Here is a 26,453-nt window from a genome sequence, read left to right on the forward strand (position 1 = left end):
AATCAAATGTGGAGAGAGGTTCACACAGAGGTCTAATGGCTGTGGAAACAAAGGTCTCTCCCTCCCCCTCCAACCCAGCTGCTTACAGGACCAGTGGGGAGAGACACACCTGGCTGGAAATTCAAAAGGGTGGGGCAGGAGAGATTGAGTTTGGAAACTGAACTCAGGAGACCAGGAAACATGGGGACTGCGGGTCACATAGTGACTAAAGATTGGCTCCTCCACCACATAAGTGGGACCTAGGGGAAATCGTTGGGTGCAGTCTTCCAGCATGGACCAGCAATTGCTGGGCCCTGAAGGTACACTGATTGAAGACCTCCAGACAGATGGGCATTCAGGGAAGAACCTGGAGCATACCTAGCCCTACCCTCCCCCCCAGGAGTTCTGCCTGTGAGATTACCTCTCTCACTCCAGCAACCCCCCTCTAAGGATGGAGCAAGCATCACACTCCACCTAACACTCCTGAGAAGGGAAGTTGAGAACCTTCTGAACTCTAACAGAAACAATTATTTAACTTTTTATTGAGAACATTTTTTTCTTTTCTTTGTTTAATTGTAACCTTAATGGTCATGGACATTTATACATATTCATACATTTTTTTTCTCTTTTCTAGCATGTTTGAAGCTAGTTATTTTTCATGGATAGATATTTTGAGGACTAGAATGTTTGATTAGTATATTTCAGTTTGTTTTGTATTATTTTATCTTTATTTATAATGTTTAAAATTTTTACTTCATATATATTTTTCTATAACTTATCCACTTCCCTTGAATCTCTCTCTTTTCTTCTGCTAACAGCCAATCTCTATATTTCTCTTTCACTTTTCCTTTAATTTTTTTCCTTCTCACTTCTCTCCTCCACCCTCATAATCATCACTTTCTACATCACTTCTGTTCTCTGTTCACCATTTGAAATTGAAAACCCTTTTGCATATATACTGTTTTTATTGTAGGCAATAACTGATGGTATCATTTCTCTTTATTGTGACAATTAACACTGTAGACATCATAGCAGGAATTATTTGGCTTATTGCTGTATATTGTTTGTATTGGATGTTGTTATTATTGGTCTCCCCCTAAATGGTGAGATACTGGAAACCTTAAGGAATATTGTAAGTCCACAGGTTAGAAACTCTACTGCCATACTGTTAAACAGATAAACAAACAAACTACATAAAAAAACCCAAGGGAACAAAATGTCCTAAAGGAACCAAGATACTTCAAAACAGAATTCAACAACACCACAGTGGAAGAAATGTCAGAGAAGGATTTTAGAATGTACATAGTTAAACTGATCCATAAGGTAAAAGATGATTGATGTAAGGAGTGAAATCAGAGAGAAAATACAGGAGGTGAAAGTTTATTTCAATAAAGAGACATAAATTCTGAAAAAAAAATTAAGCAGAAATCCTTGAAATGAAGGAATCAATAAGCCAAGTTAAAAATTCAAAAGAAAGCTTCACCAGTAGACTAGACCACTTGGAAAACAGACTTTCAGGCAATGAAGATAAAATATATAATTTTGAAAATAAAGTTAATCATGAAAATAAGATTTGAAGAAACCATGAACATAACTTATAAGAAATATGGAATAACCTGAAAAGACCAAATTTAAGATTTATCAGGATAGATGAAAGCTCAGAAATACAAACCAAAGGAATGCACAATCTTTTCAATAAAATTATATCAGCAAATTTTTCAAATCTAAAGAATGAAATGAAAAATCAAATATCGGTGGCTTGCAAGGCCCAAAATATACAAAATTACAACAGACCTACAGCAAGGCACATTATTCTGAAAATGCCTAACATAGAGAATAAGGTTAGAATTTTAAAAGTTGCCATAGGAAAGTGACAGGTTCCATTTAGAGCGAAACCAGGTTGGATCCAGCTGATTTTCAACTCAGTCTCTTAAAGCTAGGAAGTCACTAAATAATATATACCAATTTATGAACAAAATGGATGCCAGCCAAAACTACTACACCCAGCAAAACTAAGCTTCAGAATAGATGATGAAATAAAAACCTTCCATGATAAACAAAAGTCAAAAGAATTCATAACTAGAAAGCCTACACTATAAAACATACTCAATAAAATATTTCATGAAGAAGACATTAAAAATAAAAGTGAAAACCAGCAAAAGGAGGAACTACACTAGAAGAATATTCAAAGAAGAAATTAATTCAAATTTAAATGCCAGAAATAAAGCAAAATGACAAGGAATAAAAATCATTTCTCAATAATAATGTTTGAATGTAAATGGCCTAAACTCAACAATCAAATGACATAGACTGACAGGCTGGATTAAAAAAACAAGACCCAACAATATGTCATCTCCAAAGACACACCTCATCAGCAAAGATGTCTACAGACTGAAGGTAAAAAGATGAGAGAAATAAGTATCATTCACATGGATTTCTTAAACAAGCTGAGGTTTCTATACTCATATTAAATAAAGTTGACTTCAAGCTGAAGTTAATCATAAGGGACAAAGAAGGGAATTTCATACTGTTTAAGGGAATTATACATTAACAAGACATAACAATCATAAATATTTATGCCCCAAACAATGGAGCATTTATGTATATTAGACAAACCCTTTTTGAGAATCAAAGAGACCATTACACAGTAATACTGGGTGACAAGTATACCATGATCAAATGGAGTTCATCTCAGGGATGCAAGTTTGTTTCAACATATGAAAATCAATAAACATAACTCACCACATCAATACACTTAAAGACAAGAATCACATGATTACCTCAATAGATGAAAGAAAAAGCAATTGACAAAACACAGCATCCGTTCATGTTCAAAACACTGGAAAAACTAGGGGCACTAGGAACATACCTCAACATTATAAAAGCTCTAAATGTTAAACCCAAGGCCCACATCATTCTAAATGGAGAAAAATTGAAAGCAGGAGTAAGACAGGGATCCCCTCTTTCACCACTTCTATTCAACATAGTCCTTGAAATCCTAACCACAGAAACTAGGCAGAAGAAAGAAATTAAAGGAATATAAATAGGAAAAGAAGAGCTCAAACTATTCCTATTTGTAGATGATATGATTCTATATTTAGAAGACCCCCAAAAAAAAACTCCACCAGAAAACTTCTAGAACTCATAAATGAATCCAGCAAATAGCAGGATATAAAAGTAACACCCATGAATCAATCACGTTCCTATACATCAGTGATGAATCAATGGAAAGGGAAATTAGGAAGACTAACCTATTCACAATAGCCTCAAAAAAAAATAAAATTTGGGGAATCAAACAAAAGAGTATGAGATCCTTATACAGTGAAAACTATGGAACACTAAAGAAAGAAATTGAAGAGGACCTTAGAAGGTGGAAAGATCTCTCTTGTTTTAGGACAGGCAGGATTAATATTGTCAAAATGGCCACTCTACCAAAAGCATTATACAGATTTAATACAATTCCTATTAAAATCCCAATGACGTTTTTCATAGAAATAGAAAAAGCAGTCAGGAAATTCATTTGGAAAAATAAAAGGCCCAGAATAGCCAAAGCAATCCGTAGTGAGGAAACTGAAGCAGGTTAATAATAATGATCACAAAGGACTCTGGAGTTGCAAGTTGGTGAGTTATTTGAACCTGATCTCATAGACGTAAAAGTCTTTGTAACCTCTGACATTGATAAACTTGATCTGTTTTTCACTGATAGGATTATGAGTTACCATCTTCATGGTTTCTCAGAGACTGGCTAAAATACGAATTGCTTTTGTGATAATTGTTTACAAAACAAGTAATGCTTTGCTGTCTTGATTATTGTTGTCTTAGCATGATCCCTGCCCTATGTGAGCTTTGTCCAGACTCCTGCCACCTACCACTGTGGACCTTTGTACTACTCTGAGGTTGAATACCCTTAACTCTCCACGCCCAACCTATTAGAGAACAAGGACTTTGGGATATTCCCTCCAACACTGCCCTCTTTCATCAGGAAGCAACTTGAGATTTCATTGCCTATTTTTCCATAAAAATGAAATGTAGAAATTAATTGTGGGGAAATGTAACAGTGGTCCACTTTATGCTTTGAATACAGCCCTTGGTGCTTCGTCACCGCAACTTATTTTTAAAGTTGATATGTTTCTTTCTCTTCCTGTTTTCCTGTGTCTCCCTACTCTCTTCCCATCCTTAATCTCAGATGAAACAGGATAACCTTTCTTCCCCATCCTAGGCAGAGCCATCTGGCCTTGAGTTCACACCCACCATAGGAGCAAAGTAATCCAGACTTTGGGGATGGTACCAGAAGATCTCAGAGATGACTGTCTTCAAAATTAACAAGTGAATTACAATTCTAACAGAAAACACACAAAATGTAGCCTTTGAATGACCTCTTTTAAAAACCCCTGTTTCTGCTGATGGGCAGAATTACAGCCTCTGAGACAGGAGTCCCCTGTGTTTCTCCTTTGCTAACAAAGGAATAACCTTCTTTTTCCTTTTTCTCAAAAATAAACAAACAAACAAAAAGTAAAGCAGAAGGCATTACAATACCAAACCTTAAATTATACTGCACAGCTATAGTAACAAATATGGTATTGGCACCAAAACAGACATGAAGGCTAATGGAAGAGAATAGAAGACACAGAAAAACCTGCATAAATACAGTTAGCTCATACAAGACAAAGGTGCCATAAACATACATTAGAGAAGAGATGGCCTCTTCAATAAGTGGTGCTTGGAAAACTGGAAATCCATATGTAGTAGACTGAAATTGAACCCCTATTTCTCTATCTATACAAAACTCAACTCAAAGTGGATCAAGAACTTAAGCATTAGACCAGAGACACTGCACCTACTAGAAGAAAAAAGTAAGCCCAACTCTCTATCATGTCAATTTAGGAACAAAATTCCTCAACAAGACTCCTAAAGCTCAAGTAGTAAAATTAAAAAACAATAATAAATGGGATGGTATCAAACCAAAAAGCTTCTTCACAACAAAGAAAACAATCAAGAACATGAAGAGAGAGACCCTATAGAATGGGAGAAAGTCTTTGCTATCTGCACCTCAGGTAGAGGATTAATCTCCAGATTATACAAAGAACTCAAAAACTTAACACTAAAAAAAAAAAAACCTAAAATAACCCAATCAATAAATGGGCAAAGAAACTGAACAGACTCTTCACAGAAGAAGAAATGAAATTATTAAAATTATATGAAAAAATGGTCAATATCTCTAGCAATTTGAGAAATGCAAATTAAAACTACACTGAGATTTCATCTCACTTCAGACAGAATGGCAATTATCAAGAATACAAATAATAAGTTTGTGAAGATGTGGAGAAAAAGGTACATCATACATTGCTGGTGGGAGTAGAAATTGGTGCAACCACTCCGGAAAGCAATATGGAGTTTCCTCAGAAAACTGGAAATGGAACCAGCATTTGATCCAGTCATCCCACTCTTCAGCATACATCCAAAGGGCTTAAAATCAGCATACTATATTGACGTGGCTACAGCAGGTCAATTCACAATAGCTAAGCGATGGATCCAAACTAGATGCCCTTCAACAGATGAATGAATAAAGAAAATGTTGTATATATACACAATGGAATATTACTCAGCCACAAAGAAGAATGAAATTATGGCATTTATTGATACACGGATGGAACTGGAGACTACCATGTTAAATGAAATAAGCCAGTCCCAAAAAACAAAGGCCAAATATTCTCTGTGATGCACAGATGCTAGTACACATTAAGGGGAAAGGGGAGAGAAGAACAGAAGTTCATTGGGTTAGACAAGGGGAATTAAGGGAAGGGAGGGTGGATGGAAATAGGAAAGACAGTGGAATGAATCAGATATAACTTTCCTATGTTCATATAAGAATATATGAATAGTGTAACTCCACATCAGGTACAACCACAAGAATGGGATGTTATATTCCATGTATGTATAATATGTCAAAATATACTCTATTGTCATGTATATCTAAAAGAACAAATTTTTAAAAGAATTTTTTTTTGCTTTGGTAATTATATTAAATGGATTCTGCTGTTATGCATAACTATGAAGAACCAATAAATTAAAAAAAGAAAAATACCTCAGCCTTATAGAACCATGTGAATGTATTGAATACTACTAAACTGTAAATTTAGAATGGTTAAAATGGTAAATCTGGCATTATGTGCAATATTTTCCCAACAAAAATAAAAACCCTCACACATCAGGACTGAAATATCTCATCGTGTAATACCTAAAACATTGATTTTAAAAAGGATTTATAAACTAGAAAATCCTGGAAAAAAATCATTTTAAAGAGGATAAAGAAAAAGGGTTAGGATAGTTATATAAGCAGGAAAAAAAAAAGAAGAAAATTACTGCAAGAGGAAAAAGATAAACCTGGCTTCTCCAGCTGAGACCCCAAGAGTTTTCTCCTCTAACACTAAATGCCAAGAGGCAAAGCAGGAATTTGTATGACATGATGAGAAAAAACACATTTTGAGAATTTTATTCCCAGAAATCAAAGTGGGCATACGTACAGGTTACAGATAAGTCTTCTCCAATATGCTAAGGCAAAGAAAACGAATCACCCTGACAAACTTCTTGAAAAGAAGAACAAGGATTGCTAGAAGACACACTCCTTTCTACAGGGAGGTAAAATTACCACCTCAAAAATGGGGAAATTTGGGTCTAAATCACGTGTGCCTGCTCTGTGGAATCAGCCAAACCATCACAAGAGCCCTAGAATTCTCAGCTCAGCAAACTGTGTCTGGTTTATCTGGGACACTAATTACCACCCATAAAAAGAAACAAAAGGGAAGAGGGGGTCTCACTGTCGTTTGAACATGATCTGTTCTCCAAATTCATACTCATTCCCCATTGTGAGGTATTCAGAGCGCAGAAACTTGATCTGACGGTGGTATCTAGAGGTGAGCCCCTTGGGAAATTATCAGGAATGAAGTCATGGGGGTGGAGTCCCCATGATGGAATCCCAGTGGCTTTATATGAGAGACCAGAGACACACACGCCTGCTCCCTGTCTTTTGCCATGTGATATTCTGTGCCACCTTGGGACTCTGACAGAAAGAAGGCCTTCGGCAAATGCCACCCCTCTATACTGTGAGACAAAATAACCTCTTTTCTCTGTGACTCACACAATTTATGGCATTATGTTAACAACAACAACAGCAGCAGCAAACTAAACTAATGCAGATCCTTTCAACAATGCATTTTCATCAATGAAAATTAAACTAATTATTAATCTTAAGGCTTCCATTGTATGATTGGACACAAAATATTTATCTCAGTATAAAATATCAGATAAAGTTTACAACCATATTCTGAAGTTCAATTATATTCATCAGCATTAAAAAAACCAAATGCATATCTATGCCTTAGAAAAATGATTGAAAAAATAACAAAATAATAACAAAAAAAACTGGCATTTTAATCCCCTTTCGGAAGCAGAACTAGGTATGGATACTTTTTTTCCTTCTTTCAACCTTCTATATTTCCTAAATATTCTTTAATAAACTTGAGTTCCTTTTTATGAAAATAAATTTTATTACAGAATCATGAAAACATACCTCTTGGTTTCTAAGTGATAGAAACCAGAATCTAACCCGAATCTTTTCCTATCCCTGGCCAGCACTCTTATCTGCCATCTGATGATGTCTGTCACACATGGAAACTGGAATCCTATTTGAGTGATTCATAATTCCCATCCAGCCCCAAATTTTATGTCAGATAGTAGAAACATGCAAAACTAATCACTATCCCCCTCAGCTTCCCCAGTCCTCTCAGGAGGACTTTGGGAAGAACTTGAAGACCATGAAAGTGGTGGTCTTTTGCAGACCGGATTTTAGCCAGGCCCATGATAAAGGCTGAGCCTCAGGCAGTGCCCAGCACGGTACCTTTGCCTTGCCATCCTCTGGGTCGTCCCCCTTGGAAGCCAGCAGCATGAGTCGCAGAATCAGGGTTATGCTGAGAGGGAACTGTCCTCTCAGCTCAGGAACTTTGGATTTGATGAGTTTTCCTATTTTGGGGAATGGAATATTAAAGAAATATACATCTCCAAGCAGATCCTGACCTCGTCTTCCAGCACGACCAGACATCTGGAAACAGAATAGAACCACAATGTGAAATTCCCCTAAGTGCTTTTCCTATCATAGTATAAGTATTGAGTCTTTTACAGTGTTTTCAAGTTTGTAAAGTATGCCTATATCCGAACATTAATTAACTGAAATGGATGTCGAACTATGTAGGGCTTAAGAAATTTACGATGTCTGAAACAGTTGGAAAATGAGACATTTGTCATTCTTATGTCCTTATTCCATGCCATTAATGTATCAGGGATTTGTAAAAATGATCTACAGAACAAAAGCGGCCACAATGATGAAAGACTAGACCCTGATTTCAAGTTCACTAAAAACTGAACTCTGTGATATAGATTTTCTCTCCCTCCTCATCTCGTCTCATTTCATCTCGTCTCTTTTTCTCTCATCCCTTTCTTTCCTGCTTTCTGTCACATACAAATATGTTGAGCTGCGAGTCATAAAATAAAATCTGTGCACACATCAAGGAAATACATGAGAGAGATAAAATTCAGAAACGATACTTGCAAAAGCAAGTTAAGAACAAACTGCAGGGGTTATATTAATTTCATTATCAACTGTATAGCGAGCACGAAGTTCTTCTTTTTTCCCCATATAGAACTGACAACAACATATGAGATAGATATAATACTATCCCCATAGTAGATGTAGAAGCTTGGGTATTGGGAATATGAGAAACTGACCCAGCTGGCGCATGGTGTGTGTGTGGGGGGGGGACGGGGGACACCTGTAATCCCAGTGGCTCAGGAGGCTGAGGCAGAAGGACTGCAAGTTCAAATTCAGCCTCAACAATTTAGCGAGGCCCTGAGTAACTTAGTGAGACTCTGTCTCAAAATAAAATAAAAAGGGCTGGGGGCTATGGCTCAGTGGTTAAGTGCCCCTGGGTTCAATCTCCAGTACTGAAAGAAGGAAGGAAGGAAGGAACTGACCCATAATGAAACAACCTGAAAACAAGAGATCCAGAACTCAAACCCTGGCATTTCAATCCCCAAATCCATCATTTCAAATATCTCAACACCCTGTCTCCAGAGCCTTAAATAGGAGATTCCCAAACATGAGACAAGAGGAGTGTTTATGTAGAAGTAAAGAAAGACAGGGACTGGTCAGTTGGCGGGGAATTACAAGCATGTTATATTGGGGAGGAAGAAGCCCTATGAGGAGATTCAGAAGTACTAAGAGGCGCTGGGGTGGTGGCTCAGTGGTCGAGTGCTTGCCCGGCATGTGTGAGGCACTGGGTCCAATTCTCAACACCGCATATAAATAAATGAAAAAAAAATAAAGGCCCATTTAAAAAACAAAAAAAAGAAATCTCTTAAAAAAATGGAAGTACTAAGAGTCGAAAAAAAAGGAGGTGCTTTGAAAAAAACTTGAATTTTGGGTGACATCTAAGTTTGATGTAGCCAATAAGAAATCTTAACCAAGTGTCCCTAAACAGGGAAACAATATGAAGATAAACTATGCTGTCTTCAGTAGAATAAGGTAATAGAGAATCAAGGAAATTGATCTAATAATATAAGGCCAAGATCGTATGAGGAAAGATGGTGGATTCAGAGACTGCAAGGCAAAAATCCAATATCACAAAGGAGAGTAATGGAGTAGGCTTTGTTAATAGGCCATGTGCCAGGAGCAAGGAATATAAAAGCATTAAAGATAACTCCAGGGTTCAAACTCTTGTGCACAGTAAATGAACAGTGAATATTTATCAAGCATCTTTGATGGGGATCTTTCTTGCAAGTCATTTCATTTATTGCTTGAAAATGTATAAGACAGCAATCATCACCCATACTCTGAACAAAAGAAAAGAATATCAAGCAAGTTATACGTCCTATCCAACGTCATACGCCTGATCAGCAGTGGTCACGTAATCCCAAACTCACATGCCGTCCACTATACAACAGCTGAAAATGGTAGCCAGGCAGGAATGAACTGCAACATGTTTGTAAACTAATGATTCATGGTGTGGTTTGGATTAGTTTTTCTATTCTATGGCCATATTTTAGCAATATATTGAGAAGTTTATGCATAAAGTACCTGTCTGTAATTTAAGGCATCCAGATAGACTGAGTTTTGTGCAAAAACCACAGATTTACAAGGCATGTTGACTCCCAAAGCAAGTGTTCCGGTAGCTGTTACCACCTACAAAGAAGATAAAAACAATTAGCTCCTGAAATAGTGTTTGAATAGAATGAACCTATTTCCTTCCACAAAGGTCCTGAAAACTTTTTCAGTGTCTAGACACATTGGCATTCTTTCTACTTCACAAACACACAAAGCACATTCTCAAATTAAGGTCATTATTTTGTGCACAATATATTTCCCCCAAATACTCATTTGTATGGGTCCTTTAATTGTCTGCTCCAATGGATCTCAGCATCTAAAATAATCATTCTCTATCATCATTATCTACCTCTCTGTCCTGCACTATTTATCTTCCTATTGTCTCTTAGCAACTACCTCAATAACATGACTATCTGTTTACTTGTCTTATACCAGAATCTAAGTATCATTCACCACTGTATTCCCTGCACCAACAACTGTCAATGGAACTTTATTTTTATTTGTTTATATGTGGTGCTAAGAATCAAACCCAGTGCCTCACACACGTTAGGCAAATGCTCTATCATTATGCTACAACCCAGCCCACCCAACTTGTTCATTTTTTAAACCTAATTTTGGATATTTTAAACAATTTTCTCTTTACTTTGATCATCATACATGCCCTTGTTAGTGTTAAGTTCGTTAAGTAACTTTCTCTAATTATTCTGTAATTAAGTCCTATGCATCTATCAAAATGTACCATGTCATTTATAAATTATTTTTAGTTCTTTAATAAGAACAAAAATGAAGAGAAAGCAAGAACACTGAAGTTAGAAAATGAGTAAATGCCTTTTTAAAAATGTGTTATTGTAACAAATCTATCACTATTTCCATAGATCCTTTCCTAGAGAGGTCTAATTACTCATTTATCGAGCTATTAGTAATGTCACAACTACAAATCATCAGACACTATTTTGGACACAGGATATGCTGATCAAAATAGAGTGTCTCCTTTCCCTCAATTCACAATGCAGAATATTTCTTTCTTATTATGAGCCTTTAACAAAAATAAATAGTTATTAGTTAAGAGAAAGGCTAAGCAAAGTTGTTAATGATATATTCTATTTTTTTCCAGATAACACAATTAATCACCCTTTACCTACAATGTAAGATTCTCTGCAACATGTCAATTTATTAGGATTAAAAGATACTAACTACTAACTAGCATAGCAGGATCCATCTCAATTTCTCCTATCTCTCTCTCTCTTTCTCTCTCTCCTCCCTCCTCTCTCTCTCTCTCTCCTCCCTCCTCTCTCTCTCTCTCTCTCTCTCTCTCTCTCTCTCTCTCTCACACACACACACACACACAGTCTATGTCATACAAAATTAAAAACAGATAATTTTTAAGTTGAGGTCTATTTTTAAACATTAGTCAAGATTCAAGCTCATATTATATAAACCTTTGTGTGAATTTATCCAGACTATCCTCATGTCCCTTCATGGGAAATGCTAAACAAAACAAAACAAGGGTTTGGCTTAAAAGTTATTTCTCGTATTCCTCCTCTTGTCCACACTCAGTGGTGGGAGAGAGAGCACTGAGTGACATATCCAAAACTGCGAGATAAGCTGTAGGCCCTGAGGAAGCAAAAGATTCTTGCCCTTATTTCAGCTAATGCATTAGAAAAAGATCTGATCAAAACTCTGCTCTAATGTCCTCCAAACCCATGTTACTCCATGATTTTGTGGACAAAATCATATAAACAGCTGACAAAATTCCCTAGATCTTACAAACAAAAAAGCAAGGGGTTGTGCTAGGATCAATATAGGTATACTTCATAGCAGAAACATTTAGAAAATTATCAGTTAAGGAAATATTTTTATTCTCATGAAAAGGTATAAACTGAATAGTAGGCTTCAAATCCCCTCTCCCTTTTAAATGAGATGGGGATGCACACACATATCATAAGCTGTAACAAAAAACAATGACAAAAAAGGCCTAATTATATGAGGAAAAAAAAGAAAAACAACAGCAATATTTTACATTTCATGAACATTCAGCTAGCATAGTTATAACTTCAATTTTTAGAATAAAAACATTTACCTACCCTAATAAATCCTCTCCTAAAGAGAATTTCAACCAACTGTTTTTCTTTGTTACTCATGCTGCTGTGGTGATAGCCAATGCCCCTTTCTGCCAAAGCTTTCAGTTCTGATCCTTTTCTTTCGAATCTTACCCGATGAAACACCATCTGCAATAACTGAAAGAAGCAAAAGATTTAGGGATTTTCATAATGTCTCATCTAACTTTAATTTAAATCATAATAAAAAAAGTTTAAGTGAAAATAACAAGCATACTACGTCATGGGGGTCAGGGGTCAGGGGTCAGGGGCCAGGGCAGGAGCCTTAGGAGTTCTCCCCAGTGACATACTCTTCTCAAAGAAAACAGAGCGGGGGAGGGAGGGAGGCGGGTGTGTGTGTGTGTGTGTGTGTGTGTGTGTGTGTGTGTGTTCTCCAATGCCTTTTTGGCAAAATGTTTTAGGTGTAATATAAAAAGCCTCTAAGTTTGAGAAATTCTATGAAGACTATTTGAAGGGGACTAGGCCAGGCAGACCTACATTTTCAAAAGAGGCGTATGACATGGAAGTTCAGAACTGAGCTGTGGAAACAAGAAGGATCGAAAGAAACAATGAAAGGGCGCATGCTCTCAAGGGTGCACAGTTATTAATCAAGACATAATCTGTAAATCCTTTACCTGTTCTTCTCAGATAGGCACTGGGAAGCCATTAAGAGTGACATGTAGCCCCAGATTCTATACACAGACTTCTCTTCTGGTAGGAATTACATTTAGTTATTATCCTAAACACTGTCCATAATTAAGACGCTCGAGCTGATGGAAGATAACATCTCCAAGAGAAACACCCCCCTCCTAAGCACTGACCTCAGTGTCCATCACTTTTTGATCAGCGTATGTGCAGTCCGGAGGGATTTCCAGGTTCTTCTCCAGACTCTTCAGTAGATTATCGTGTTCAGCTTCATGCACGAAGTTTTTATCCAAGTTTCTGGGTTTTTTATGGCTTTTTTCATCTCTGTTTGTAAAAATGAAATTTTAAGAAAGGAAAATTCATGTTCCGCCACCACTGGAAGCCTAGGACTTGCCAAATGGCTGCCTTACACATCAGTACTCTCATGACTCCTTTCTCCAATGCACCTCTGGAGTTTAGATGCCTAGTGAGAAAGCTCCACGTGTATGTGTTTTCCTGGGATGTGATGTTGTGGCCTCATCAAGTCCAGTTCTCCCAGATGACCTTGCCTTCCCTTGCTAAATGGAGACTTTCTCCCTCCCTCGACCTTCAGGACACTCAGCTTGGAGTAAAATAAATGTTCTCCTTGCCAATTCCTGGTCAATCTCCATCCTAGAGCAGAGGCCATGACTTCCCTGATTTGGTTGCTGAAAGTACCCAACTGCACCCATTCCCTGAAGAACTGCCCCCAACTGACCAGAGGCACCTGAAAATTTCCAGCTTCTGTTAAGGGTAAGGACGTGGCCCACAGATATGAGTGTAACAGTGGTACCTTCACCTCCTGAATATAGCCCTCATTGCTCTAAGGCTTATTTTTTTAAAAAGCTTTTTCTCTCTTCTCCCTTCTCCCCCTCGCTAACAAGATTGGGGAGACAGTTAATTGCCCTTGAACACACCCACTGCAGGGAGGCGATGCCTGCTGAGGATCTGGGAAGTGAATATCTCCCAAATTAACAAGTTATTCCTAACATGCAGACAGGGCACCCTGGGACCCCTACCAGAGCGCACTTAGAATGTAACCCTTGAAGTTTATTTAAAAACCCCCTGAGAGAGTCACAGGCTTTGGGACAGGAGTCCCCTGTGTTTCTCCTTTGCTAGCAAAGCAATAAACCTTCTTTTTCCTTTTTCTCAAAACCAGGTCCTCGTTACTAAATGGGCATTGATTGTCACAGGGGACAAAGACCAAGCTGAACTTTCGGTTACATGAGTTCTAAACATCAGCCCCCTTGATGCAGGTGGGGATTCTGTGGTATTCCACAGCTTCCAGAAGGGCTAGGCACAGGCTGTTTTCTAGCAGAAAGGACACCCTGATCTTTTCCTCTTCACCTCCCCTTTCCTGCTTGCCTCTTTCTCTATGTTACAGTTTCCTCACGAGCATACCCCATCAATGAAGCACTTACACAGATACCCACCCCATCTCATCATGTGCCACTAAGGGCATCTGACCTAAGACACCCCTCCATCAACCCTTAGACTCTTGGGTCTTCACATTGTATTCTCTACCACTACCACTCAATGTAATTTTGGTTTGGTTGTTTTTTTTTTTTGTTTTTTTTTTTTGGGTAGCAAGGATTGAACCCAGGAATGCTTAACCACTGAATCACACCCCACCTCTTTTTATTTTTTATTTTGAGACATGGTCTCGCTAAGTTGTTTAGGGTTTCACTTAAGTCACTAAGGTTGGCTTTGAACTTGCAATCCTCCTGCCTCAGCCTCCACCTCCTGAGTCACTGAGATTACAGGCATATGCCACCATGCAGGCTTATAACAGCCTTTTATATGGACTCAGATCACTTATTTTCTTTGAGTTATTTAGTTTGTCCCTCAACGGCACACAAGAGATTCTAAATATGAGAAGGTGAGCTTACCTGTATTCCATCAGTCAGTATCCTCACCTCTAGATAACGTTACCTTTAACTCAGGGGAGAACAGTATGACTATGAAAGGTCCCAGCCCTATGTTTGCACAATATGGGGCAAAGCACTTATGGAGGCCCACATATTGTTGTCCATAGTTTTTAATCAAGATAATAAACTATCCAATATAATGCATTCTACCCTTCTACCTTAACAGATATAGCCCCAGAACAACCTAGAATTTAAAAGGGAGACAATGAGCTCTGGGTCGTCCTGTCTCCTTAGCTCCACTGGTCCTCCTTCACAGTGGTACTCTCTAACGTGTAATAAACAAGACAATCCCTCCTTACATTCAGTACAACAATAATGTTGAATAAGACACTGAAACAGCCTTGAATTTTTATAGCTTGACTTGTTGGTCTCTAAATCCATCTTGAAATATGGCTCCTGGAGAGCTAAAGGTGCTAAGAAAGCCTCCTGCTGTTCCCAGCTAAACTCATCTACTCCCTCCTGCTAGGGACCCAAAACAGAGGGAATACAACCAGAAGGATCAGCAGCACGTTCTAGCTTGCTCTAGGATATGGAATATCTAAATCCGAGATGCTCTACAAGTTGTTGCAACTTGAAGGGAAACAGTCACTACTTAGGAATATTTCTGGAACAATCATCTGCCAGGCTGTGTCGAGCATAGAGGTACAAAGAGGAAATATATAGTTTCTGTTGTAAAGAAGCTTAAAATTTAGGAAAAGAAATGAAGATTGAGTTACCCATATCTAAAATAGTTAGGACCAGATATTTTTAATATTGGGGGACAAATTAAATAAGTAAATAAGTAAACAAACAAATAAATCAGAGTTCTGCAAATAATGACAAAAATTTTTAGTCCATGTTTAGGCAGCAAACAGGAAGGAAGGCACTGGGGGCAGATAGGTCAGTTTAAGGAAGGAGTGAGATGAAAGAGAATGTCATGTGAAGACAAGGATAAATGTTGAATATTTCTAGAGGGATGTGGTGGGAAGAAGTAAAGACAAAGATTAAAACATTGAAGCCAGAATTAGGCAAGGGTCGGATCCAGAAAATGGAGGGATTGAAATGTTAATTCCTTCAGAGCCCTTTCTCCATCCTTATCAAGAACCTGCGCCTGCTCCTACCTGTAGCTAAGGTAACCTGTCCTAGGTATTGTCACTCCCTATAGGGGATCCTGCTGGATCACTCCTCCCCAGCCTTTCAGCCCACCTGTTTCCCAACTTTTGTCCAGCCCAACGAGCATTTCCTAGGCCTAGTCACATATGCAGGAAGGAGAAAGATAAGGGAAAGAGAGCAGGAGAACAAAGGAAGCCTAAGACATATAAAAAGGGCAAAACCCCTCACTTCTTGGGATACCAGGCCCCTTTTTCTCTCCCGGGAGATGTCTATGTTACCCCTTTTTAAATAAGCTGTGCTTTATATGCTTGCCTGCATGTGCTTCTCTAATGTCATACTTCAACAGGTGAGAGAGGAGAACTCATCACCAGTAACCAGCAGTATCAACATGTTGGCATACCAACAATAGTCAGGGCTTCGACTTCACTGGTGAAGCAAGTAAGAAGGAACAACACTGAGCATGGGGTCATTTAATCAATTTGAATGTTTGCAGGAATATTTGTGGGTTAGATTGAAGAATTGTGAACATCAAGATCTGAAATCCGAAAAGTAGATCTGTGCAATCATCCAGAGAAGACATGATGAAGACCTAAACCAGGCAGCGACTAAAGATGGAGAGGACCACAGGGAGAGCATACACGTGCTGGCCCTGGAGGTGATGGAATTAGACACTGAGAGCAAGGAAGAGGGGACAATAGCAAAACCCTTGAGATAACTGGCATTTCAATCAATCCAGCCCCCAGCTCATACAAAGAATCACACTGTGATGCTTTGTTTTGACCTGAGACAAAATATTCAGGCAACGTTTAATAAGTCTTCTGAGGACCGACTGAGAGAAAGAATTCACACATGTCTCGGATGTGCTTGTTTTGCGGGATGATTACCTAGGGTTATGTAAGCTATCCAGACGGATGGGTTGTGCTCCTGTCTCTCCCAATCTTGAATAAAACTGATCTGTGCCAGGAATACATGATAATGGTCACTTAACTTTACCCCATTCTCCCTCTCAAATTTGCAAATAAGTCCAAACAGTAAGTAGAACTTCTTTGCAGAGCACCTTCAGAGTGTATTTCCCACTGGGACATGTGAGGTATTTTTAACTATGATGACCAACTCATTTAGTGAAATACTTACAGGAGCTTTTGTTTCTCCATGGACTTTCTAAGTTTTTGAAGTTTGCTAGCCATGATGTGGGCTTCCTTATCAGCTTTGGGGGGCCTTTGCATCTCTTGCTTTTTCTCCAGGAAAGTACTCACACTTTCGGCACTGCCTTCTACATCTCCTATTTTGAATCTGGAAACAAGAAGAATGCTTGCCTTGAAAATAATATCATAAGTAAAATTCAAATCCTATTTCCATCTACTGCTGTTATCCTAACACATACCTGTTTGGTTTTTAAAGCCCATGTTTCTGAATTTTATCACGAATTACACACAAGATGTTGTGGATCCACTAAAGTTTTTTAGTTAACTCCTTTGTTCCCCTCATTCCCCATCACTCATGGGAATTCTTCCCTAAGAGTCGTCAGACATTCCGGAGGAGAACATTTACATACATAAGAGAGACGGATATTCCATCCTTCCCAACCCTGCCTGAAATTTAGGGGGAGAAAATGTTTTTTGGCAATCAAAAGGTTTGTTTTTGGCAGGTTGGAAAGAATCATAGGTTCTCACCCTTGACTTTTGTAACATGATGACTTCTTTCCAGAGATCAGATAAAACCAGGTATTGTGCCTTTACCATCCAGAAATGCCTCCAAGGTCTAGGCTTTATACTTTTGGAAATGTAAATTTGATCTTTAGCCATTTTTTCAATTAATTGATCAGATACAAGAGAACCAAATGGTTACTAATTGAAAAAATGGCTAAAGATCAAATTCTCATGATAAGTGAAAAGTAAAATATTAAGTAAAAGTATGTATTCCTATATTTACATCACATGCATTTCCCAGCATCTAGAATCTAGGGCTTTCTATAGGAATCCTGAAATAAAATTCATGAAAGTTTTTATTTTGCTACTTAAACTTGTTAGAAAATGCTGTAGCCAGAAGTAATCACTAGGCATTATCATTATTCCAGCCAGAGCTTATTATAGCAAATAATAGTCTGGGTCATATAATAAAGTTTTAAAGTCTAAGTTGTGAGGCACAGGGCTTTTCTAGCAAAGTCTTTGTAGAGTTAACATTAAAAGGAAATGTGGTGGACTGGGGTTGTGGCTCAGTGGTGCAGCGTTTGCCTTGCCCATGTGGGAAACTGGTTTCAATCCTCAGCACTACATAAAAATAAATAAATCAAAATAATAGTATTATGTCCATCTACAACTAAAAAAAATAAAATTAAAAAAAGGAATGTTGTTAGCTAGTGAAAATTAAATAAACTGGCACACTGGTGAGGTAAGGACTAAGAAAATGACAATCTATGCCATATGGCAAGACATTTAAAACTTCAGACAATAAAATAATAATATTAAATGTTTATAGTATACTTACTATTGTCATATACCATTTTAAGTGGCTGAAATTATTTTAAGTGGCTTAAATGTAATAGTTCAGGCACTATTACTGTCTCTATTATGCAAATGCAAAGGGAGATACAAAGAGATTGAGTGACATGCCCAAGAGTACCCCGCTTGACAGTGGAAGTCTAGTCTCCAAACCCATGTTCTTAACTATAATGTTATGATGCTTCTCTTTTTGCAATAATGTAAGTTACTGGGAACTAAGCATAGTTTTTTTAAATACTAGATTATTTAGACATCATTTTGTCTTTTAAATCTCTCTGATTATCTATATAGAATGAATACAACCTAAAGATTGGACCTTAGCCAATAATATTCAGTAGTAGTGTAATAATTGCTTTCATTCTAACCCCAACCCTGTGCATTATGGTTTTTTATCATCTCATCTTGCAAACGAGAAATCTAAAGCTTAAAATCATCATGTATTAACACAGCTAATGAGAAATCTAAGGCTTAAAATCCTCCAGAAGTAACACAGCTAAGAGGGGGCAGAGGTGGCATTCAAGCTTGGGCCAGGCTTTGAAGTATATGCTCTTAAGCACACACTGATGTTGCCCAAATAACGGGTTCCACATGTTTTTTGTTTTTTTTCAGAGACCAGACTATAGAAAGTTGACAGCTACACTACTCTTTGCAAAGCTCTTAGAGGTAGAACTTGAGCCCAGACAAATTCTTAGGTCTCTGAGAAGTTAGGACTACTTATGACTAAATCACTACATAAGACCAAGGATTTTCACAATTTAATTTGTAGAGAACCCAAGATTCCATAGAAAGTTACCAAGATTTTAACTCCTTGAGCAGAATTAAGCCTTTGATGTTTTGTGAAATATTTTCTTTTTTTTGAGTACTTTGTGTACATCCAGATGTTCAGAGCATGTCACCCCAAACTGTACTATTCTAGCATATTAACTAATTTGAGTTAAAGGCACTTGAAAAATAGCAGGTGGAAGAACGTGTTCATAAAAGTAGGAGACCAAATGCCCATAAGAAAGACATTCTCCTCATACCAGAAAAAAAAAAAACCTTCTTATCATCAAGGATGAGAAGTTGAAGCCAATGAAAATCTCATATAAAATTGGTTGAACTAACCCTTATCTTGCTAGTCAATCTTCCACCCAATTAATCACCCAGACCCAATCTCTTTTGCTCAGGTCACATTTTCACAAGTTCTTACTCTTTGTCCATTTCAGCATCAAGTGTTCTGCTCTGTGTCTTTGGATCTTTGTTTCCTTATGAAAGATCCCATGCCACATAAAATTTAAATTAATTTATAGGATTTTCTCCCATTGAAATTTCTTATGTCCATTTCATTCACAAACCCAGCAAGAAAAAAACCTACAGGGACAGAGGTAAAATGTTGCCTCCCCTGCATTATAAGTTTATGAAAACAAACACTTATTTTTTTCTATTTTGTAGACAGGCATTTATAAATATTCCAGAGACACAGAATGATTTTTGTCTCGCTGACATCCATGGTGATGCTTGAAAGTGAGAAAAGTAAGCTGTATGAATTCTTCATGGTGCAGAAATTGATTTTCCTTGTCCCAATAGTGAAGATAAAAGTAGTGATTTTTATTGTAACCCTTAAAATTTCCAAATACAGCCTTACATTCACCTATCATCATTATCATGAATGTGCACTACCAATAATGATTCATTACTATTTATATGTGAACAAATTACACTAAACTTCAGTATCTGAACAAGATTACATGTCTTTGTTTATATAAAGATTTCATGGCCTCAGTATAGTTAGAAAGTATCTAGAGTGAATCAAGTATTCTATGCTGATCCCAAACTGTATTATCAAGGTTTATCCAAGATACAGAATATGATCCACTACATAAATTATACATTGATGCTGGACTAATTGAACTCCTATGTTTAAGTTATGTTATATGATAACATACAAAATTTAGCAAGATATCAATGCCTCTAGGTGATAGTGTTCATTATTATGAATTAAAAATACTAAAACACCCTACCAATAAATAATCTAGCATATTGTAAGATATTTTATGTGAGACAGTAGTGTGCATGTACATTCAATTTGTTTTACAAAAGATCTAGGTATGTATTGAAAGTTAACAAGATCTAAAAATAACAACAACAATAATAATAAAGTAATAAAAAGCTTACAAAAAAAAGAAAAAATATCAAAGCAAATAAAGAAGACAATTTGTAATAGCACAACTAAAATATTCTATAAGAATTGAACTTAGAAAGGTGTATTTTTAAACGACATGCATTTGAATAAAAAATGGGCACCAAAAATAATAATAAATACTATATCACAGCATTGAAGTTTGTATAACTCTCCCTTAAAGGGATGAGTCTAATATAAATTTAAATAAAGAACAAATTAAATAACTTACAAAAAGAACAACGCAGGCAACTTCCCCATTGTCTTTAGCTTCTCAACAAGAAGTGGAAATAGTTCTAGCATATTTCCTGAATAAGAGCTTGGGTGAGGACTCAGTTTTCTCAGTACCTCTTTGGCCTGTGGAAGGAATAAAACACACTTGTGTTCAGTTCTGCATAGTAAAGAATAAAGTCACTATTTCTGGCAAAAATATTTCCATCGTCATCTTATCCTTCTCCATGGTTCCTTAAAATAGTCATAAGAGGCTATGTTATGAAACTATGCCAAGAACCTCCAAAGAAATATGCAGCCATTAGACCAGAAAACAAAAATTTGTTAGAAACATACACACATACACACACACACACACACACACACACACACACACACACACACAATGTGTAACTTCTAAGGCAGCTCAATCTGTCAGAAAGAGGAGGATGGCTCAGTAATTAATGCTTGTTCCACTACGGTAGAAGGTTATGGGAAGCCAGTTCCTCCCCCCTGCCCGCCATATTGGAAAATCACTCTCTAACACATTTCTAAAACTCTTTTGGAATGAAACAACCAAAAGAAAGTGTGAGTTAATTGTATTCTGCTTCTTCCTGGAAGAAAATCAAATTAGAGTGAGAAAAAAATATCACATGAGCAATTTCCATATATGTCACTCCTAAAACAACCAGAACCTCCATTTGTGAAAACATATGACCAATATAAAAACCATCAACTTGTTTAAAATAAATATGTATAAAATATGATTCCAGGTTGAGTTCTTAACACAGCATTTATTCCTCTAATTTGAAATAAAAATCATAAAAAAGAATATCCAAGATTAAAAAGGAAAGAAGAATAAAATCTCTCAGCTCCTGTGAGTCAGGTGTCTGCTGTGGAGGCATCAACACCACAAGCACTATGGATACTGACTCTTCTTCCTCTTCCTGTCGGTAAAAACACCCAAGAGGAATCAACAGCCTCTGGGTCATGTTTTAGGGGTCACTGAGAATCAGGCTAACACCAAATTCCTTTCTCTCATTTTATTCCATCTCTGAATCACTAGATTTCCTGTTCAACATAAAATTCTAAAATGAATATTGAAAATTAAAAAAAACACAAACAATATTAACCGAGCACTATAACTCAAGAAAATGATAAAGACTATTGAGTGCTTTCCAAAAACGTATGAAAATTACCTTTTCTTCATTGCCATTTTTAACCCAACTTGTTAATTCTGCCTTTAAGCTCTCTTCGTATTTTCTAGCGTCCGACTTTTTAATGACTAATTTATTCTTAAAATGAATGAAATTCTCTGGACACAGTTTCTGAAAAACAGATACCACAACATTACATAAAATTATGCCAGAAAATCTAAAGATGTTTTCAACTTCTGTCTCATTGACAGCAAACCCAAGCTTTTGCGGGTAGGAGAGGTGAAGTTCTTTTTATCTCCCTGTAGCTTCTAAAACATAAAACAAAGAGAATGCAAAAGCTCTTCAAAGGAAAGGGTTCAGAACAACAAAATCAAAGAAGGAAACAGCAATTGGGACACAAGGAGGCAAGTGTTGTGAAAGACAACAGCAGACCAGAAATCCAAGGTATAGGAGGGGACCAAACATTGTCATATCCCAGAAGCTGAAAGAAGAAACATTTGCAAGATGTAAAATAAAACGCTGATTAAAAACTATTAAAACATAAAGTGTTAGGAAGAGGAATGTATGAGAAGGAGCCATTTTATTTTGGAAAGGGTCCACTAATAATTTTAAAAGGTCAAATACAAGTGACAAAGGGTGAGAGCTTATCATTCTAAACCGCAGTATTACCATCCTCTTTAATGACATTACTTCAATGAATACTATTTACCTGGGCATCGGGCCAGTTGTTCCAGGTTTCAAGCATGGTGTCATAAAGTTGTAGGCTTTCTCGAGGTGAAAAGGTTAGATCAGAAGGAAATCCACATCTTTCAATCTATGTTTAAAACAAAATTGAACTTTTTAATATTCTTTTTCTATTTTATCTTCTGACTTACTCTTTGCTACAAGACATTGAGAGACACTAAACTAAAATGTTCAATTGTTGAGTGATAGGTATTAAGTGCTAATAAAATACTTTCCATCAGTGACCCTGAATTACTAAAATAGAAAAAAAAAGAGTTTACCAAAAAGCTTTTATTTATTTTCTAAAACTTTGCAAATAGGCTGATTCATTTATTTATTTATTTATTTATTTTTTGTAGACTGCTTTTATAGTTCAGATCAGAGTGATGGGAAGCCAAAAGATTTGTGGACTCTGTTTAAACAAGACTACACAAACTCTACCCTGCAATTGCAATTGAAATTAATTTAACTAAGAATATGAATATTCTTTTTTAAGTGTACTGAGCAAGGCTAAGAAGGGGAAATCTCTGCCTAAGTTCCAAGACAGAAACTAGGTCAGCTTCAAGATAAAAGCTCTCAGACCACCTTCAAGACACTCCAAAACATTTCTTCCATAGACCACTGATGGGTGTGCTTTAAGTCTACTTGGATGTGCCCACCATTCTGATTTTCCACAAATATTTTAAGTGAAAATAAAAAATATCTGTCCTCAAAAAATTGTATTGTGATATGCTCTACTGTTTTCAATGTTACTATTATAGATTAATTTCATATGAAATCTTGATCCTTGAAATGTTAAACCTAAGCCCTAATGGAGGCTTTTGGAGGTAATATCTTTGGGAGTTAATTCAGTTACGAGGGTGGAACTCTCACAAATAGAATTAATTTTGTTATATAAGAAACCCCAGAGGGCTCCTTGTCCATTATGCCATGTGAAGATATAGCAAGAAGGCAGCCATATAAGAATCAGACAGTGGGCCCTTGCCACACACCAAATCTGCCAGCACCTTGATCTTCGTCTTACCAACCTGAATAAATGTAAAAAATAAATATTTATTTTCTAAGCCACCTAATCTCTGGTATTTTTGTTATAGGAGCCTATTGAATGACCCAAGATAGTATCCCTCAAACTTCTGCCAAGAAAGAAAAAAGAATAAAAAAGAAGGAGAAGAGGAATTTTATGTGTCCTATTCAATAGGATTCCTTAGATTTCTCATTGGGAAAAAATGTTAAACCTCAAAAAAGCAATTAGACTATGAAGATTTCTCCAAAAAAAATCAACAATAATTCACTTGTTTTAGTAAAAACCTGTTTTAAAATCCAGTTTTGGAAGTTCTGGGCTAAGGGAGCCACTACAAATACAATATAACTGAAAAAAAAATGGAGATGATATTTGGTAGAATGGAAAATTCAGAAGATGGTCTGATTCTAACTCATCCTCTAAATGCTAGTTGCTTTCCTTTAATATAAGAATGAAAATACTTATACTTCCACCACTTACAGACCGGTAAGAGCAAACAAATAAAATCTGCTCACATGTTCTTTAAACTTCTAAAACCATAGGATGAAAAAACTGCACAGAATAACCATTTAGCATCACTCAATCTGAGCATTTAAAGCTGACTCAATGGTAAAGACTACATTTTATACCAAAATTCTAAATGAACATAGTATTTTGGAATGCTGCCATTTTGTTCTTTTATCAACTATTACTTGAAAGTGGTTACTTATACTGCCTAACTAATTAAGACGTAAGTCCCATTCTTCTATAGAGGCCTGACTTTTCTCATTTCTAAAATGAATAATTCTGCTGAGAGCCACAGCCGAGTCGGAATGGCCCTGGCATTTTGCCAACAGTATTGGTTGAGAGGCGAGCTGTTAAGATGATGCTGGATTGATTCAATTGTATATTACACCTTTACTGTTCGCCTCAGCCCGATACTTTGGAGTTCTCGAGCTACTCTGGAGTTCTGGAGGGGATTCCTGGAGAGTTCCCATTGGTTGGGAAAGTGCCGGAGGAGGAATTTCTGGCTGGTGGTTCCTGGAGGAGTGGCTTGGGTGGTGTTCGGGAGAGTTCCCAGGGAGCGTGTGTGGAGTGTGCCGGTGGAGTTCAGAAATAAAGTTTGTTCCTGCTTCAGTGGCTCATGATTTGTGCCCAGCCAGACTGCGGCATAATTCTGCCTATGCTGTTGGTTTGTTGTGAGAATTAATTAGATATTACATGGAACAGGCCTATCAGAATGCCTGACACATGACTTCAGCTGTTAATATGATCCCTTAATTATCGACTTAAAATTATTAATTTAAAAAATCCATTTAGCAATTCTGTGGCTAAAAGCTGGGAATTCAGCTTAGTTGTTTTCCACTACCCAATAACTAATGAACTGGGAAACTTGAGGCAGTTTCAGTAGACAATGAAGGGAAATAAATGGTCGCACATTTGTACCATCTTTTACTTAGAAGCCCAGTGGTGTTCTACCATATACTATTTTTGTATCCACATTGCCCAAAAGGTCACAGGTACTGGTAAGCATTGATCCACACTGAGCAGGGAGAGATAGTAGTTCTTTCAAGGGCTTTCTGGGCTGCTGGCTCTCCAAAAGTCAACAGCTGTCCCTGTGTGGCATGACAATTGGTGGCAAAAGCCAGACAAGGCTGTGCTTAGCCAGAAGCAAGTCATATATGGGCTAAGGGTGATCCCTTGCCGCAGCTGGATTAAGGCCAGCTCACTTGTCCTGTCCCATTTATTGTGTTTTCTTCTTACTTCTCAGTTCTTTCATATTAATTTGAAGTATTTAACACAAGGTTAGAAACTATTTACCCTTTGGGAGTCTATTAATTTTTTCATCATTGCTACTTTAGGAAATGTCCTACATAAACCCATGTTATGCACACAGTTGTCAAAACATATCTAATAATGCCAAAGCCTTTGTATCTATTACCCTGCCTTCCTCCGGCAAAAGTCAAGGAGTCTTAGGAAGACTTGTACAACAGCATGCCTTTTGCAAAAGTCATATGGGGTCAGAGCACACTGCTGCAGTTCCCTCGCTTTCCAGTTACTCCATTAATAGCTGCTGAGAATAGAGGAAAGGCACTTGGACCAGAATGACCATTTCAGCATGTACTCTGAACCACAACACTCATTGCTGCTTAAGATAACCCGCCGTGAGTGCTGGGGCTGTAACTCAGTGGTAAAGCACTGGCTCACCTAAGTGAGGCACTGGGTTCGATCCTCAGCACCACATAAAAATAAATGAAGACACTCACTGTATGTTCACCTACAACTAAAAACATATTTTTTAAAAAAGAGATAGCCTTGTACAATTTTATAAAAAAACAAGTATTTTTAGAGTACTATACTGTTTTAAAATACCAGGTAATGATGAAAATGTCAGAGAATCTCTGTACTTCAGAAAGACTGCGAGGGAAGAAGAAAGGGAGAAAGAGAAGAGGAGGATAAAAGGCAAGAAAGAAGGAAGGGAAGGATGGATGGAAGGAGGGAGAGAGGGAGGGAATTATTGTATCATTAAGTCTAGGATTTTTGTCTATGTTCTAGGTTTGGGGTGTGAATTAAGTCACAGGAATGTTATTTTTATTTTAGCCAGAACATTGTCAAAAATAAAAAGAAGCTCCCCTCATAAAATCCTATTCGAAATTTACCATCATTCCCATGAATTTAGTTACTTTTGGAAGCCATGGTAACATAGCATGAAGGTTATTAAGTGAATCTCATTCATTCAGGATTTTGTTCAATATATCCTCCAAAGAAGCGTGGTGAAATCCATCTGTC

General features: G+C 37.2%; 1 protein-coding gene across 1 annotated transcript in view; it reads right to left on the minus strand.

Annotated features, from left to right (window-relative positions):
- Ddx60 (DExD/H-box helicase 60) overlaps positions 1 to 26,453 on the minus strand; it is a 95,525-nt gene that overhangs the window by 18,666 nt on the left and 50,406 nt on the right. The window contains exons 23-30 of the mRNA XM_021726500.3: positions 22,650 to 22,754; positions 21,983 to 22,111; positions 20,806 to 20,930; positions 17,049 to 17,207; positions 13,053 to 13,200; positions 12,220 to 12,372; positions 10,109 to 10,213; positions 7,877 to 8,077 (exon numbers count right to left, since the gene is read on the minus strand). Coding sequence (XP_021582175.2) covers positions 7,877 to 8,077; positions 10,109 to 10,213; positions 12,220 to 12,372; positions 13,053 to 13,200; positions 17,049 to 17,207; positions 20,806 to 20,930; positions 21,983 to 22,111; positions 22,650 to 22,754 — 1,125 coding nt within the window. The remainder of the gene's footprint in view (positions 1 to 7,876; positions 8,078 to 10,108; positions 10,214 to 12,219; positions 12,373 to 13,052; positions 13,201 to 17,048; positions 17,208 to 20,805; positions 20,931 to 21,982; positions 22,112 to 22,649; positions 22,755 to 26,453) is intronic.

The sequence above is a fragment of the Ictidomys tridecemlineatus genome, chromosome 14, assembly GCF_052094955.1.
Source record: "Ictidomys tridecemlineatus isolate mIctTri1 chromosome 14, mIctTri1.hap1, whole genome shotgun sequence".
In the NCBI taxonomy this organism is placed as follows: Eukaryota; Metazoa; Chordata; class Mammalia; order Rodentia; family Sciuridae; genus Ictidomys; species Ictidomys tridecemlineatus.